At 38.3% G+C, this 16,479-nt stretch overlaps 2 protein-coding genes across 2 annotated transcripts; one reads left to right on the forward strand and one right to left on the reverse strand.

The window, feature by feature from the left end:
* The first annotated feature begins 1,471 nt into the window (after positions 1–1,471).
* LOC127755220 (flavonoid O-methyltransferase-like protein Os11g0303600) lies at positions 1,472–5,167 on the forward strand. Its single transcript, XM_052280880.1, has 2 exons — positions 1,472–2,343; positions 4,674–5,167. The coding sequence occupies exons 1-2, from the start codon at positions 1,504–1,506 to the stop codon at positions 4,968–4,970; spliced, it is 1,137 nt and encodes a 378-aa protein (XP_052136840.1). The 5' UTR covers positions 1,472–1,503; the 3' UTR covers positions 4,971–5,167.
* A 4,509-nt stretch (positions 5,168–9,676) lies between these two features.
* Positions 9,677–14,389, reverse strand: LOC127755221 (daphnetin O-methyltransferase 1-like). Its single transcript, XM_052280881.1, has 2 exons — positions 13,543–14,389; positions 9,677–10,336 (listed from the first exon to the last, which is right to left on the reverse strand). Exons 1-2 carry the CDS (start codon positions 14,347–14,349, stop codon positions 10,037–10,039), a joined length of 1,107 nt encoding a protein of 368 aa, XP_052136841.1. The 5' UTR covers positions 14,350–14,389; the 3' UTR covers positions 9,677–10,036.
* Between the last annotated feature and the right edge of the window lie 2,090 nt (positions 14,390–16,479).

The raw sequence follows: 16,479 nt of genomic DNA on the forward strand, positions 1-16,479 counted from the left end.
CCGAGGGACACGACAACAACAATCTCAATCGTGTGATGATGTCATCAGCCTATAACACGTGACGATGGCGGTTCACTACGGCGGTGGCCTCACGATTACATTGCTAGGGTTTTAGATTTGTTTTGTTTTCTTTAAAAGTCTTTGCAATCGGATGTCCTAACCTTAGCCACTTGCAAAAATGGGTTTTTGCAAGTGGCCTCCTTAGGACATCTATCTGCAAAAATGTACATTGGTGTGAGGTTATGGTGCCCGCACATGAAAATATCGATTTTCACATGCACCTAGAGCCATCCTGCTCCCCCCGTGAAAATGGGCTTTGGTTGTTTGTGTAGATAATTTCTGTAGCAGTGCTAGCGGGGGATCCGAGCGTGCGCGTACGCGCCAACAATTTAGCTGGCGCGTGCGCTAGCTGGGTTTCGTCCCCGCGCGCTCTTTTTTTTTTCTTTTTTCACACTTCTTTTTTCCGATCCTGGCTCCCCCGACGCATGTTTCTTTTTTTCCGCTTCTTCCCAATTATTTTTCAATCTATCGCATACCTCTTTACAAATGTAGAATTGAAATTTTTTAATTTTGACTTGAAAGTTTTCAAATTTGAGTTGAAAGTTTTTAAATTTGGGTTGAAAGTTTTCAAATCTGGGTTGAAAGTTTTCAAATCTGGATTGCAAGTTTTAAATTTAGGATGAAATTTTTTGAAATTTGAGATGAAAAGTTGAAAGTTATCAAAATTTGACTTAAAAAAATTCAAATTTCGAGTTGAAAGTTTTCAAATTTGACTTGAAAGTTTTAAATCTGGATTGAAAGTTTTCAAATTGAGTTGAAACTTTTTTAAATTTTAGATGAAAAGTTAAAGTCTTCAAATTTTAAGTTCAAAAGATTTAAATTTCAAGATGAAAGTTTTCAAAGTTTGACTTCAAAGTTTGAATCGAAAGTTTTTAAATTTTGTGTTGAAAGTTTAAAATTTTAGGTATGAGTTTTATTTTTTTAATAGAGAGTTTTAAATTTTATTATTATATATATTTAAAACAGGAATCAATGTTTGTGAAAAGAAAAGAATGAAAAAAAAAAGAAGGTTATCTTGCCATGACTTTTGGAAACAAAATTCACCGTTTTTTCTCCACATGCACACGTGCGGCACTTCGCGTGAAAAAAAAAAGAAGAAAAAAAGCGTTGCGCAAAAAAGAAGAAGGACAGCGATGGGCTGAGCGCTGGGCTGTGGGCAGCGTGCGAGGGCATTGAGAAACGCTCGCGACTTGAGCTCGCGACTTGAGTTTACGGTGCATACGCGCTAATTAGCAATCCTGAGTGCTAGCATATATATGTGTGTATGTTTTGTGTAAATTGGGAATAATGGATTATTACCTTAAACTAATCCCACTAGGCGATGATCAATAATGCACCATACTGAACAAGTGAACAACGATATAAATCAATGCCATGCGCCAACTAAATAAGGAAAATAACTACCCATAATACAAGCTTAGCAAGCCTAGATAGAAGGTAGCGATGTCGAGTTCGACTACTCCAATCTCGCCCCAGTTGGTCTCTCCCACTGACGATGAACTCCTACAGGCGCAGGCCAACCTGTGGCGCCACAGCCTCTACTACCTCACCTCCATGGCGCTCCGGTGCGCCGTCAAGCTCGGCATCCCCACAGCCATCCACCGCCTCGGCGGCAACGCCACGCTTCCCGCCCTTATCACTGCACTGTCCCTTCCGCCGGCCAAACTTCCATTCCTCTGTCGCCTCATGCGGCTCCTTGTCAGCTCCGGCGTTTTCACCACCGAGAGGGGCGGCGCGGCCGCGGAGGCGGAGGCGGTATACGGCCTTGCGCCGCTCTCCCTCTTCCTCGTCGACGGCGCGTTCACTGGTAGCGAGGTCGACGACGGCCACACCAACCAGTCGGCGTTTGTGCTCGCGGCGACCTCGGCGCACTACGTGGAGGCGGCGCTCGGGCTGGACGACTGGTTCATGAAGGACAACGTGCCCGCCGCGGCGTCGCCTTTCGAGGCCGTGCACGGCGCGCCGCTGTTGCACGAGACCCCGGTGGACGCGGAGCTCAACAGGCTCGTCAGCGAGGCGCTGGTCTCGCAGAACCACATGGGGATCGGCCTGGCGCTCCGCGAGAGCCGCCGGGTGTTCGAGGGGCTGGAGTCGCTGGTCGACTGCGGCGGAGGCGACGGCGCGGCGGCGAGGGCCATCGTCAGGGCATTCCCGGGAATCAAGTGCACCGTGCTGGACCTTCCTCAGGTGATCGGCACCGCCCCGGTGGCCGATGGAGCGGTCGATTACGTTGCCGGCGACATGTTCAGTTACATTCCACCTGCTCAAGCTGTCCTGCTCAAGGTAAATGAATCGCTCCCTCTGTTCACTTTTATAAGACGTATCCTTGATTTCGAAGAAGTTAAACTTCAGATATTTTGACGAACATTTAGTAAGGATATAAATGTATTTAGCGTATAATGTTTTAGCTATAGAACAATATTTCAAAGAAGTTTAAGATCGTACCTATTAAGAATGTATATTTAAGAAATTAATATTCAAAGTTTAGTCTTCGAGGCTATTCTAGAGTAAAATACGCCTTATAAAGTAAACAAAGGGAATATTGTCCGTAACTAAGGATGAAAATGGTTTGAAAGTTTCCGCTTTGTGATCATGGTTTTGAAACATTTTCTCAGAAATAGAAACGAATACGATAAAATTACTATCCATGAAACCAGAATTCGGTCGAAAAATTTCTAGAAATTTTCGTATATAATTCATTAGCTCCAACTTTCTCTATTATAGAAGTTCAGATTTGTAATAACTATTAAGGTATAGTTGAATGGAGATGATTTCTGTACAAATGACTATTTTTTTATATTAGGCCTTCCATAATCAGTTATAGTAGCTCACATGGAAAGAGAAGTACACGCATAACTAGATTTTATTATTAGTTAATAAAAGGTAGAAATGTTGATTTTTTAGATAATGGAATTTAACATCCTAGCCTTTGCTAAAAAGAGCTACAGCCAATTATTACACAGTAGCACTCCAGAAAAGAGCGTAGTTCAGATAAATAGAACACACCAAACAAAAACGGAGGAAACCAAACCAAAATAAGAAGAACATATTTATTGAAGTCTATTTGTAAACCTCCATCCATAATTGGCAAATAGTTGCATAACCATCGACTCCAACTTGCGGCATGCAACCTTTAGGAACTCCCCATCATCCTCACACCTTTGTAGCTGTGCCCAAAACCGGAGCCAGTACGTTGCCCTGGAAATTACCTGCCACTGTTGCTCCGTCAGAAATGTTGATGAGACTATAAATCGGCGGTCTATTTTTTTCCTAGAAATCCGGCATACTTTTGCCATGTTCTCTACTGTACGTGTCTGAGGCATCCTGACACTCTATCCTTGCTCTCTCTACACCCTACATGACTATGCATGTGAGTTTAGAGCGAAATTTCAATCAATTTTTTCTTTCAAGTTTAGACTATAAATCTACTATCCAATGATGCGTTGTATTTCTTACAATTAAATCTCTATAAAAGATCTCAAACGATTGTATGATTAAAAAAATCGAATGTTTCACCATTTATATAAACTTTTTTCAGTTCACTCTAGAAAATGTTTCAGAGAGATGCAACAATCAAAATACACTGACTGCAACACCATCAAACATTGCACGAAACATCAAGTCCCAACATATGAAACATAAAGAAAACTCATATGAAATACAAGATATATTTACAAATACTTGATATTGTAAATTATTTTATATCATCTTTGAAACATTAAATTGTAACTATTGAAAAATATAAAATACTAGATGAAACATCATTAAATTACTAGCTGCAACATCCCAATAAAACCACACACGACATGTATAAAAATTTACAAAAAACTACATATATTTTTTATTGGAATATAACCTTGTGTGGCCTAGTTGAAAAGATTTAATTGCAATAAATTTAATGGTGTGATGAGACCGTTGATTGAAAAGGTAGTTTTAGAGAAAAAAAATAGTTTGTAGTTCGTTAGAGTTAGTTACTACTCCCTCCATCCCATAATATAAGGGATTTTAACTTTTTGCTTATACTGTTTGACCATTCGTCTTATTCAAAAATTTTGGAATTATTATTTATTTTATTTGTGACTTATTTTATTATCCAAAGTACTTTAAGCACAACTTTTCGTTTTTTATATTTGCACAAATTTTTTGAATAAGATGAGAGGTCAAACAATGCAAGCAAAAAGTCAAAATCCCTTATATTATGGGGCGGAGTGAGTAGTATATGAGACAAAACCAAAAGAAGACCTGCAGAGAAGTTAAATAATACAGCAGCAATGTGCAGGAGAGCTGCTGAAGGGCGCCCGATTTCTGAGCATGGATCGGGCGTCTGACCCAAAGCAATCTACGAAAAAATACAACCTATATCTCTTAATTTACCGTATTCACTCTATATCTATATTCGATAATATTCAATTATGATTTTTATCGGGAGTTTTCAATTTCAAGTCCAAGTAAAATAAAATATTAAAATTAAAAAGGTAATTAAGTTGGTTTCTGTCCATTTTCAAGTCGTTTCAATCCCAATCCAGAACTGTTAATGGTTGGAGAACTGCTTTAATTAAGAAATGGTTAATTACTCATGCATCGTTTTTATGATGTATTGTTCCACGAAACAGTATGTGTTGAGCCACTGGAGCGATGACGACTGTGTGAAAATCCTTGCACAATGCAAGAAAGCCATTCCTTCGCGAGAAGCCGGAGGTAAGGTGATCATAAAGGATGTAGTGGTTGGCATTTCTTCTGGACTGATGCTTGAAGCCGAGCTTCTGATGGACATGGCCATGATGGTGATGACCTCTGGACGGGAAAGGGATGAACAAGAGTGGCGTGAGATCTTCACTAATGCTGGATTCAGCGACTACAAGATCATGAACAAACTAGGAGCTCGATGTGTCATTGATGTCTACCCGTGAAGGAATTTCGATATATGTCCATATATAGTTTTATATTATGCTCTAAATAAGTGCTTTCTTGCAATTAATTAAATATATAGAAGATATGGATCAAGATTCTTGTCAGGTGAAGTTATATATTCTCTTTGGTTACACTATATTTTATATGTATTTCTATCAGTTAAGAACAAAGTTAATAAATTGCAGTGCCCCTTAAGGCTTAGTTAAGATTCAGAGCTTCCCGGTTCTGTTTTTTCTGGTTTACTTGGCAGCTATTGTCGAATTAAGTTTATTAGTGGAAAACCCGTGCATATTTATTGATGTTATATAAATAGTACTCCCTCCATCTACTTTTGATAGACATATTTCCAAATCTGAAAAATCTATTTTTGATAGACATATTTCAATTCAACAACCTATCATCTTAATTAATGATTTTCTCGAATTTAATGCGTGACTCTCCATTCTTCCACACAAGATTGGTTACATGGGCATCGAGAAATGTAAATATTAATGAATCGCTTGTTTACGAGGAATAACTAGTAGCATATTTAAATTGATGATAAGTAGAATTACTTATCATTGGTCTGTGTGCCAAGATGAAATATAACTATCAAAAGTAGATGGAGAGAGTACTAAGTAAGTTTTAATCATCATGTGCTATATATATATATATGTTACTTGTTTTCAAATACTCCCTCCATCTATTTTTGATGGTCATATTTCTAAATCTGAAAAATTTATTTTTGATAGGTATATTTCAATCCAACAACCTATCATCTTAATGACTTTTTTGGATTTAATGCATGACTCCCCATTCTTCCACATATGATTGGTTGCATGGACATTGAGAAATGTAAATATTAATGAATCGCTTGTTTACAAGGAATGACTAGTAGTATGTTTAAATGGATGATAAGTATAATTATTTATCCTTAGTCTGTGTGTCAAGATGAAATATGACTATCAAAAGTAGATGGAGGGAGTAGTACACAGGGAGGCAAAATAATCTGAGCAAAGTAATTGGCTTTTCCATCAGCCCAGATTTATAATGTAAAAAATGACCGTCACATTGCAAGGACTACATGCATACAGTTCAGTGGTCAGAGCGTGCATGAATAATATGCCCACTGTACGTGAGGCTAGGCGTCAATTATGACGTAAGGTAGAGCTGGGCTTTTGCTGACGGTGGAAAAGTCTACAAATAACTCACACTTATTGTCCTTCTCTACATATAACTACTTAATTACTATACTGTCACATACTCCCCCCCTGCCTCCAAAATAAACTTACATCGTACCGGATGTGACACATCCTAATACAATAAATCTAAACAAAAAAGTATCCAGATTCACCATACTAGAACGTGTCACATCTTATACGAGATTGGTTTATTTTGGAATAGAGAGAGTACTGTCCTAGCAGCATCTAAAGTGGGTCCACCAGAGAAGGTGTGCTGTAGGAAATTGGCATGAACCAACTCCCACGTTTAGGATAAAAGACGTCCTAGAGGCGGGTGAATAGGATTCCTTAAGAACTTGGCCAAATTTAAACTTAATTTTGTGGAAGAAAAAAATGCCAAGTAAAACGATAGGAAATTCCAATACAAGACTCAACAAGTAAGTATCGAAGATTCGACAGCCCCCTCCAATTCTCGTTGGAGCACTCAAGAGTATAGCTCCCTCTTATAGCTACAAAGTCTATGGGCACTATTTTCATGGTTGTTCTTCTCTACTTTGAAGGTGAACCCCGAAACCTTGATAAATATTATATGTTCCAGTTAATTAAAAAACCGACACCAACAATATATTATAGATACCGGTATTTTAAAAATCCAACACCCATTAAAACTGAACCGAGCCAAGAGCCTGGGGTCTCACTTTTTTAGAGCAAAGGAGGCCGAGTTCTTATCCACTTACCCCCTCTCGTCTCTCTCTCTCATCTCTCTCTCTATTTCTCTCTCTCTCTCTACCCCCTCACCTCCTCCTTCCCTCTCCGCGGATCCCTCTCCTCTCGTCCTGGCCGAGACGACGGCGATAGCGAGTGGAGCCGCATCCGGCAGCAGTGGCAACTTCTCCCACGAAGGATTTGGCATTGGCCGGATTTATTTGATCGATTTGTTGCTATGTGATTTGGGGATTTTGGATTGATTTGTGCTAGGGTTTCAAATTTCGTAAGAAGGGTTTCTGCCAGAGAGGAGTGAAAGAACCGAAATTTCAGAGTTTTTTTTGTACGAAATTTTTTGAAGTTTTGACTGATTTTGAATGGATTTGAATAAAATTTGACCAAATTCACAAAAAATTGCAAAAACCGAAAGTTTTGGGCGAGATATAAGCATTTCGGTGGAGGCAAAATTTCCGAAATTTCAAACCCTAATTTGTGCTATTTAATTTGAAGGTTTTCAATCGATGGTGGTGTGGGTGTAATGAGGATTCACTACTAAAAATCCTTCGTGGGGAACAGTCATATAGGTGCCAATTTGACAAAAATCGGCACCTATAAGGCGTTTCCCGCCCAACATTTCAATAACTGGCACCTATAAGGCCTTATAAATGACGTTTCTTTGGGAGGCACATTGGTGGCGTCCGTTCACTATAAACCGGCACCTATGTAATAGGTACTGTTTCTTAAAAATAATCGGCACCTATATCTTGTTGGCGTGTCCCGAATCGAGATAATAGGTGCCGGTTCTATTGCATTGTGACGTGGCCCGGGTATGGTTATAGCTGCCAATTTTTCATATAAGTTTTTCATATAGTCAGATGAATATAAACTTTATATCAAATTTGTATAGCTCTACAACTTTGTGGTTGATAACGTTCTGATTTATGGTCGTTTGGATGTCCGAAAATGTGACATTATAATGTCTCATATCTATTTGTATATTTAAGTTTGTAAACGATCTCAGATGTAGACAAAACATAAACAAAAGTTGTAGATCTAGATGAGATCTATAATTTTTTAGTTGACAAAAATTTCATTTGAGCTCATCTCTAGTGTTAAATATGGATTATAAGTTTGGATAACAATGTCTCAAAAGAATAATATTTGTTTCCAAGATAACTAGTGTTTGTAGGTGATTTGGTAAGGAGGTTTTGGATGGAGAGAGAGATTTGGAGTTTAAATCTTGCATGAGGCATAATTATGAATGTAGGTTGAAAAAATCTTGGGACTTATGAGAAGTGAAGTATGACCATATAGGTGCGGAATAAAATTTCAAATATTTTTTTCAGGGTATTTTAGCACCTACAAAAATTAAAAACGGATGCATCCCTATAGGTGCCGATTCTAAATTTAGAGGAGCGGCACCTATAGTGTCACATAGGTTCCTGTTCTCGCACCTATATATGGAGTCTTCCAAACTGGCACATATGGGGTTGTTTGTAGTAGTGAGTGGCTCGATGCATCTGCTCGAATCAAACCGATGCATTGAGCCACCTTTTTTTTAATTCTTAAAATCTTCGACCACCTTAAAAGGTGCCATCTTTTGGGTACCAATTACGGTTGCGGTTTGTGTAATAGTACGGGACGGTGCCCTGTTCTCATATCTGTTGCATGCTATTCTCGGATCCCTGTAGACAGACAGGAACACATAGAATCGTCCAAGAATACTGAGCCCACTTCCTCCCATGCATGATGCATGATCAAGAAACCTGCGCGTCTTTCCATGTGCTCCGCTACCGCTTGTCTGGTGAATCAGCCTGTAGATGCTGCAGATCAGCCAAATTTAAGAAACAGGTTGCTCGCTAAAAAAAAAAAAAAAAGAAGAAGACGAAGAGAGAAGAAAATTAGGTCGACAAGGTTTTAAGAAGCACAGAACAGCTAAACTCTTTAATTATCTCAGGAATACCAAAAATTTCCTCTACAAGACAGCATCCATTCCTAGTCAATCCACACCTCTTTAATTGTTTTCTGTTTTGTTGCTAATTACAGCCCAAGAATTATGAGCTGCTGTACATCAAATGTCAATGTTGGGAGTATATATCTGTAGTTTAATTTGTTACTTTGACAATCAGCTACCGTCAGTATTTCAGATTTTTATTCTCTTTTTTATTTGAATTTTAGGTGGATGATACGCCCATCTGTTCTAAAATAAATTAATTCCTAAGGGCAATCATCGTATTAAAATCAACTAATTCCTACCATCTTAACTACCATCGGTTCACAAATCTAGTAATTTTATCTCTTTAATATCACTTACCTACCAACCACCAATATCATTTCCATTAATAAGGGAACTGTAATCCTTTGGCTCACCAGTAGTATTGTGTGGGGATGTGCGCTCAGGGGTTTGATACTTTCTCGGACAGAATAAGTATTTACTGTGTTTGGATTTGTTAGCTGACAATGGGGCCAATATTTGAAAGTTCGTCGTGTAAGCACCAACCAGCCTAAGATTCCAAGCCTAAGGCTGCGTTCAGCAGCAACACAAAGAGATGAAAACTTTTTTTTCCACGTTGCCAAATGTTTTTTCTTAAAGAAAATAAATAGAGGAAGTATTTCTTGATATATTATACCCACTAACTTTTGTCAGTGTTAGTCTTGTGTTTTCCTAATTGTCATAGTAATTGTTTCCCACACATTTCTTAATTTCGTGCTACACGTAGGAGTACATATTTGGCAGAGTTGGATTGTTAGGTTCATTGTTATCATATGTGTATGAGTCCGCAACGTACATTGTATATCCAACCAGCTACCCAATAAAAGTTGAATAACAGCAATATGTACAAAATGACAACTTCCGTGTCTTACATATGCAAGAACAATGTGTTATTCATATCATAATACATCCAGGTACAACAAAACAAGCACCAAACATGGCCTTGTTGAAGCATCTATGTACAGTCATGGTACACAGAAAAACACCGACCGATCGATATCTGGAGTGCAATTCAGTATTTTCTGCAATAGATGTTGACCAAACATTGTATAGTACCCAAAGTCAAAAACTTTAGGTAATTTTATGTCGGGCATGGAACTTCCTTACAGATAACAGGGCACTCTCTTTATTTACCTTCTTACAGCACACATCTCAACACGAAGCACACATTACACATAAGATCATTTAGGAGCCAGGTAGCTCAATCTTAGGGATAGACCTCGAAAACTCCTCGAGCTCCAAGCATCTTCACAATCTTATAGTCATTGAATCCTGCTTTCAAGAACAGATCTCGCCAATCCCTTTCATCTCGCTGCCGGCCTCTTGTATTGACCAACATCAGCATATCCATCATCAGCTGGGCTTCAAACATTACTGGTCCTAGTGAAGGTCCAACCAGTATCTCTATGATGATGACCTTCCCTCCCTCCTCTCGTGATGGAATGGCCTTTCTGCACTGAGTCAAGATCTTCACGCAATCATCATCGCTCCAGTGGTGCAATACAAGCTGTGATGGAAAGAAGTTGATTAATCAAGCATGCATAGATCATCAGTATAAAAATTTGTAGGCAGTATGTATAACCCTGTTTTCAGAAAGGCACGTATATATGCACACAAATCACGATGCGCTCAAACCACACAACTACTCAGGTAGAACCATAAGGTTCTCATTCTTGATGCATGGTCAACAGACTATATATATAGTAAAGGTTGGTGATAATCCATGAAACCTGTAAAGCACCTATCAAACTCGTAACTTTTTCCCCCCAAAAAGGAAAAACTACACTTTTTTATTTTAAACATTTTTGTTTGAAAATTGAAACTAAACGTTAGAGTGAGAGTGTGAATGTAGGCACTAGGATTTGAAGTATATATTTGTGCTCGTACAAGTCACAACTATACAAATGCATTTATCATGTATATTTACCTATTCTAACTAGAACCATAGAAATTTCTATATTGGTCCGCAGATATTTATTAATTTGAAATAACTACAAAGTTGTTAATGCGAAGGATTGATTGGATATACAAATTCCAGTAAGACAGGACCTAACTATAACGGGTTTGCGTCAGCCATTCAAGATGATTTAGGAACTATCAACTGAAATAAGTAATTCATTTTTCGTGGCTCATTGTGTCATCGTCCTATCATATCCCAACTGTCTCTAATGTAATCAAATCTTAGACAATAAAATAACTATAATACTAAATTTAGAGTACTCCTATTTTTGTAACACAAAAAATACTCTAAACTTAGTATTATATACCATTTGCATATGTAACTTCTAATATATATACAGATTGGCGCACACCGATTGGCGCAGCCACCAGTTTTATAACCTACTCATATTGTTTATTGCTTTGATGACCAATCGATGGATATGTTATTAGAATAAAAACAAATAACTTTATTTTAACAAAAGGATGGAGCAGTACCACCCCCTTCTATGCAGCTTTTGCATATGTACACACACGGAAATTAATGCGCCAGTTGGCGCGGCCGCCTGTTTTATAACCTGTTCATATTGTTTAGTTGACTGATAAATGGAATGATCGACAAATCTATTATGATCGATAAATCTATTATTGCTTTGATGACCAATGGATGGATATGTTATTATAATAAAATAAATAACTTTTATTTTAACAAAACGATGGAGCCGCCCCCTTTTATGCAGCTATGGTTCCCAAAATTGCATTAGCCATTAATTGCTCTATATCTGACAAATGTTTGATTTTGCATTAGCCATTGCTCTATATCTGACAAATGTTTGATTTTGCATTAGCCATTGCTCTATATCTGACAAATGTTTGATTTTGGGAACTCAAATGACCAGACTGCCTCTATCGATCGGGCACTATATTTAGCAACGTGCGACAATGCTCTGTAAGTAGGAGCAAAGGATTTATTTGTGACAGTACTTATGGGATTAAATGTTTTGTTACGTCTAGTATTAAAGGTAACTGAAAACTGGCATGTGCCTACGACACATCCTGTTTGTTTTTTATAAGCAACAACCAATATTTAAATTTTACAAATTAATTTTATATTGATCTTTTCCAAACTAGAGGTATGAAGTTTTACCTCAAAATTATTATTATTATTGATTTATTTGGTTTTTTTTACATATTTGTTAATTTTAAGTGAGAATAATAATTATTCATGTGATATTTCCATCCTTTATTATGTGTGAGTAGTAATGTTTTGTTATATGTAAGATGAATAAAGTAGGGTTTACATATATATGCATATATCTTAAAAAAATTCCCATGTTTCAAATTCATATACGTATATATCTTCCCATGCATATATTTTTTCCATTGCTATTTGAACAATATTTTTTCTATGCTAAAAAAAATAATTATTTTAAGAATATATATGATTTATTTCATATGCTTAAATAACTTAGCTATTTATCCTACCAAGCTATGGTTGCTTTTTATGACGTTTAAAAAAATAATTAATACTTCATCTGTTTCAGGTTATAAGACGTTTTGACTTTGGTTAAAGTCAAACTGCTTTAAGTTTGACTAAGTTTGTAGAAAAAATAGTAAATTTTTAACCCAAGACAAATTTATTGTAAAAATATATTCAATTATTGATTTGATGAAATAATTTAGTATTATAAATATTACTATACTTGTTTACAAACTTAGTTAAACTTGAAACAGTTTAATTTTGACCAAAGTCAAAATGTCTTATAACCTGAAACAGAGGGAGTATATTTTTTGGGTAGCCCATATGCATGTCAGCAGAGCTTCCGGAGGCCATCAATTGCACTAGCACACCTGTAAGAGCAGGATCAATAATAGAGTAGGCAATCGGCTCCAATTTTTTCCAACTCATATAGAGCACTTGCTATAGCTCATGTATACAATAACTAGCTATACTACTGGGGCCCACCTATTTCACCAAGCATTAAAATATCAATACTCCCGCATATGGCATGTGAGCTCTCTGTCTCTCTCCATCCTCATCAACACGCTTTTCTCGAAACATGTGCTATAGCCGAGCAATAAAACTGTTGCCGGCTCGCATTCTCTTTCCTCTCCTCTCTCCTCCAGCGCATCACTATAGCCGATGTGGCCTTCTTGTCGCCGTCTACTCTGGACTATTGTACTCGCTCTAACTCTGTGAGCAGAACATCCAGACAGACCAACTAGCATCCATGCATGGGCTTACGCTAATCATCTCACGGCTCGACTGCGTGTAGCAAAACCGCTGAACAGAATAGGGAGATGTGTCAGGCTTACGCTAATCATCTCACGGCCTGACTGTGTGCAGCAAAACCGCCGAACATAATAGAGACACGTGTCAACAAACTGTTGGTGGCTAAATCTACCAATCAGCTGGCGGGGAGATCCGTCAGCTTTAGAAGTATAGATACTGGTATATGAGCTGTGATCATATGTGAGGATGAACAGGTATATCAACAATCGGATAATTTAGTATTTTATTATGCAAGTGAATTAACTAATCATTTCTGTTGATTCCCCGTATCATCCTTCGTAGTCCTACCTTAAGTCCATGATTCTCGAAATCTTTAAGGCATTAAAATATATATCTACCATACTATGTTTTCAGTCCTTGTGATGATTAAGGTATACTATATTTTAGAAGTTATATATGTGCAGATGGTGTATACTAATAACATTTATATGTTCGGGTGATCAGGTTTAACGACTTGTTTAAATTAGTTCCCATGTTTATACCTTGAGCATCACGGCTTGAGCCGGTGGCACGGTGTGGAACAAGTCACCTGCAACATAGTTAACGACACCATCATTGGGCGCCTTGTCGATCACCTTGGGAAGGTCCAGCACAGTGCACTTGACATGCGGGTAGGCCTTGGCGATGACCCTCGCCGTCGTGCCGTCGCCGCCGCAGCAGTCGGTCAGCGAACGGAGCCCCCGGAAGAGGTCGCGGCACTCCCTCAGGATGGTGCCGATGCCGAGGTTGTCGTGCGCCGCCAGGCCTTCGTTGACGACGGCGTCGAGCTCCGGGTCCAGCAGCGCAGTGCTCTCGTCGAACAGCGACGCGCCGTGCACGTCCTCGAACGGGGACGGGAGCGGCGGCGCCACGTCCTTCCTGAACCACTCGTCCAGCCCCAGCGCCGCCTCGAGGTAGTGCCGCGACGTCGCGGCGAGCACGAAGGACGTCTGGCTGTGGTGCTCGTCGGCGACGACGCCATCGACGAGGATGCGGGACAGCGGGGTGAGGCAGTACCGCTCGACCTCCCCGTCGTTGTGCTCTGCGGCGAACACGCCGTTCGTGACGAGGACGCGCATGAGGCGGCGGAGGAACGGCTGCTTACTCGCCGGAAGGGACAGCTTGGTCATGAGACCGGGCACGGACGCGGCGCCGCCGAGGCGGTGGATGGCGGTGGGGATGCCCAGCTTGATGGCGCAGCGGAGTCCCATGGAGGTGAGGTAGTAGAGGCTGTGGCGCCACAGATCGGCCTGCGCTTGCAGCAGCTCAGCGTCAGTGGGAACCTCTATTGTGTTAGCCTGATCCGCCATTGCACGCGCTCTCTTCGTAATGTCTCTGCGCGTCAGTGGTGTGATCCGATGCTTTGCTTTGTTGAGTGTGGCAAGGGCCTATAAATAGCGTGAATCGGTAGTACTAATGTACTATTAACTAGCTAGACAGCTATTTCCTCCGTTTCACAATATAAGTCATTCTATCATTTTCCATATTCATATTGATTTTAATTAATCTAAATAGATATATGTCTAGATTCATTAACATCAATATGAATATGAAAAATACTAGAATGACTTACATTGTGAAATACTCCCTTCGTCTCATAATATAAGTGATTTTGGGTGGATGTGACACATCCTAAAACAATGACTCGGGACATATGGTATATATATATGATGGGACAGAGGGAGTATATATATCTCTATACTTAAATATAAACATCTCTAGCTTTTCTAAGAGAAGCTAACGATGAAAAGAAAACAATACGGTACCTCTCATTAATTAAACTAGTCGGCACCTCGCGCCTTGTCTTGGGCTTTTTACTTTTATTGTCAAACAAAATCGAAGTTCTAAATGGTTATGTGTAACTCTTTATATGCAAAATATATGATTATAATACAATTCATGTATTATTTTTAAGTGTCATTGTATATTGTATAATTTATGAATGTTAGGGATTGTTCAGACTGATACAATATCGAACCATACCATGTTTTGATAAAATTATCAAAAAGGTGCATCCATTTAGTTTTTCACCAAACTTTGATAAATACATAAGAAATCCTATCAAAACTTGGCAATATTACTAAATTGCCAAAAATTTTTGCATTGCCACAAGGTTTATTTTGGCTATAATCTGAACAACCCCTTATTTTTATGTACAATACTGGTATCATTGCAGTTAGATAGTTTGCATCTCTCTACTTCACTCAAGCTTGCTCTGAAAATGGGTTCAAGTAAAGATATATACATAATAACTATATGCTATCTAATCATGCATAATTAAACAAAACTCACATATTAAAAATTAATTTGAGTTGTATTCAGGAAAAAATAGCATTATTTTTCATGACTTTAAAGGAAAAAACATGGTGTTATGTGCAAAATAAGTAAGAGTGTTACGTGTGACTATGAGGTGGAGCAAAGAGAGATAAATGGATGACTAATAAATAATTGAATCAAATGGATAAGTAGCTTCTTGATCCAACGGTTGTTATGTTTGTACTAATACAATATGATGGTTTAAAATTGTTTATAATGTGGCTTCTTGCATATCTTGTTTTATAACATTAACTGTCCCATTGTAAGTACCAACTATATATGAAAATAAGATGAGAGGTAGTTAAAACATGAGATCGGGTAAAAATTATATAGGGATAGTTGGTCTGATAAATGAAAACAATGTTACATGAAAATATAGCTATTTCCTCTATCTTTTGTCCTGCAAGTTACCAAGATAGTCTTGTAGTGATGGTCGACGAAGTATATCTTAAGAAAAAAATATTAATGTTAGCTGAGTATATAGCTCTGGCATATATATATATCCAACTGACTCAAAACTGTAGCATTCAAATAACTTATATTTCTCTCATTGAATGAGATGGTTAGAGAGTATGTGTGGGTGGGGGGTATTATTGAGAAAAGATGCTTAATAAGAGGTGATAGAAAAAAGTGCTGTTTTAGAATTATAAATTTTCTTCACAAAATTTATTTATGTTTGGACAGGAGGAATATGACAGAACGAGTATATAAGTACTATCATTAAACAAACTATCATAATTAATATATATATTTATTTAAAATATATTACTTTTATAGATATTATTGATTAAAGTAGTATATTTTGAAGACTATATCAGAGTTTAAAAATACGGATGGAGTATGTTACTAACCTGTAGGTTGCCACGCATGGATCGGCAGCATCAAGAAGTGAGTAAGACGTTAATTAAAGGCAACTATATATATTTATAGTAATAAGAGGTTTAGTTTGCACCGCGTGGCGCGCGTGATAGCTACGTGCGTGATACGGTTCAACTATACTCCCTCCATAAAAAAAAATCAAGTACGAAGATGTAGCGCAACGAATTCTAGGTAGCAGCGATATCCATGTACTCGTACTAATCCTGGGACAGTGAGAATATTATACTCACGCGTATCTGGGACGG

This window comes from Oryza glaberrima, chromosome 11 (assembly GCF_000147395.1).
Source record: "Oryza glaberrima chromosome 11, OglaRS2, whole genome shotgun sequence".
In the NCBI taxonomy this organism is placed as follows: Eukaryota; Viridiplantae; Streptophyta; class Magnoliopsida; order Poales; family Poaceae; genus Oryza; species Oryza glaberrima.

Coding starts and splice junctions, on each gene's coding strand:
- LOC127755220 (XM_052280880.1), top strand. CDS start 1,504: ATGTCGAGTTCGACTACTCCAATCTCGCCCCAGTTGGTCTCTCCCACT. Junction 2,344..4,673: donor CTCAAGCTGTCCTGCTCAAG/GTAAATGAATCG, acceptor TCCACGAAACAG/TATGTGTTGAGCCACTGGAG.
- LOC127755221 (XM_052280881.1), bottom strand. CDS start 14,349: ATGGCGGATCAGGCTAACACAATAGAGGTTCCCACTGACGCTGAGCTG. Junction 10,337..13,542: donor CTCAAGCCGTGATGCTCAAG/GTATAAACATGG, acceptor TTTCCATCACAG/CTTGTATTGCACCACTGGAG.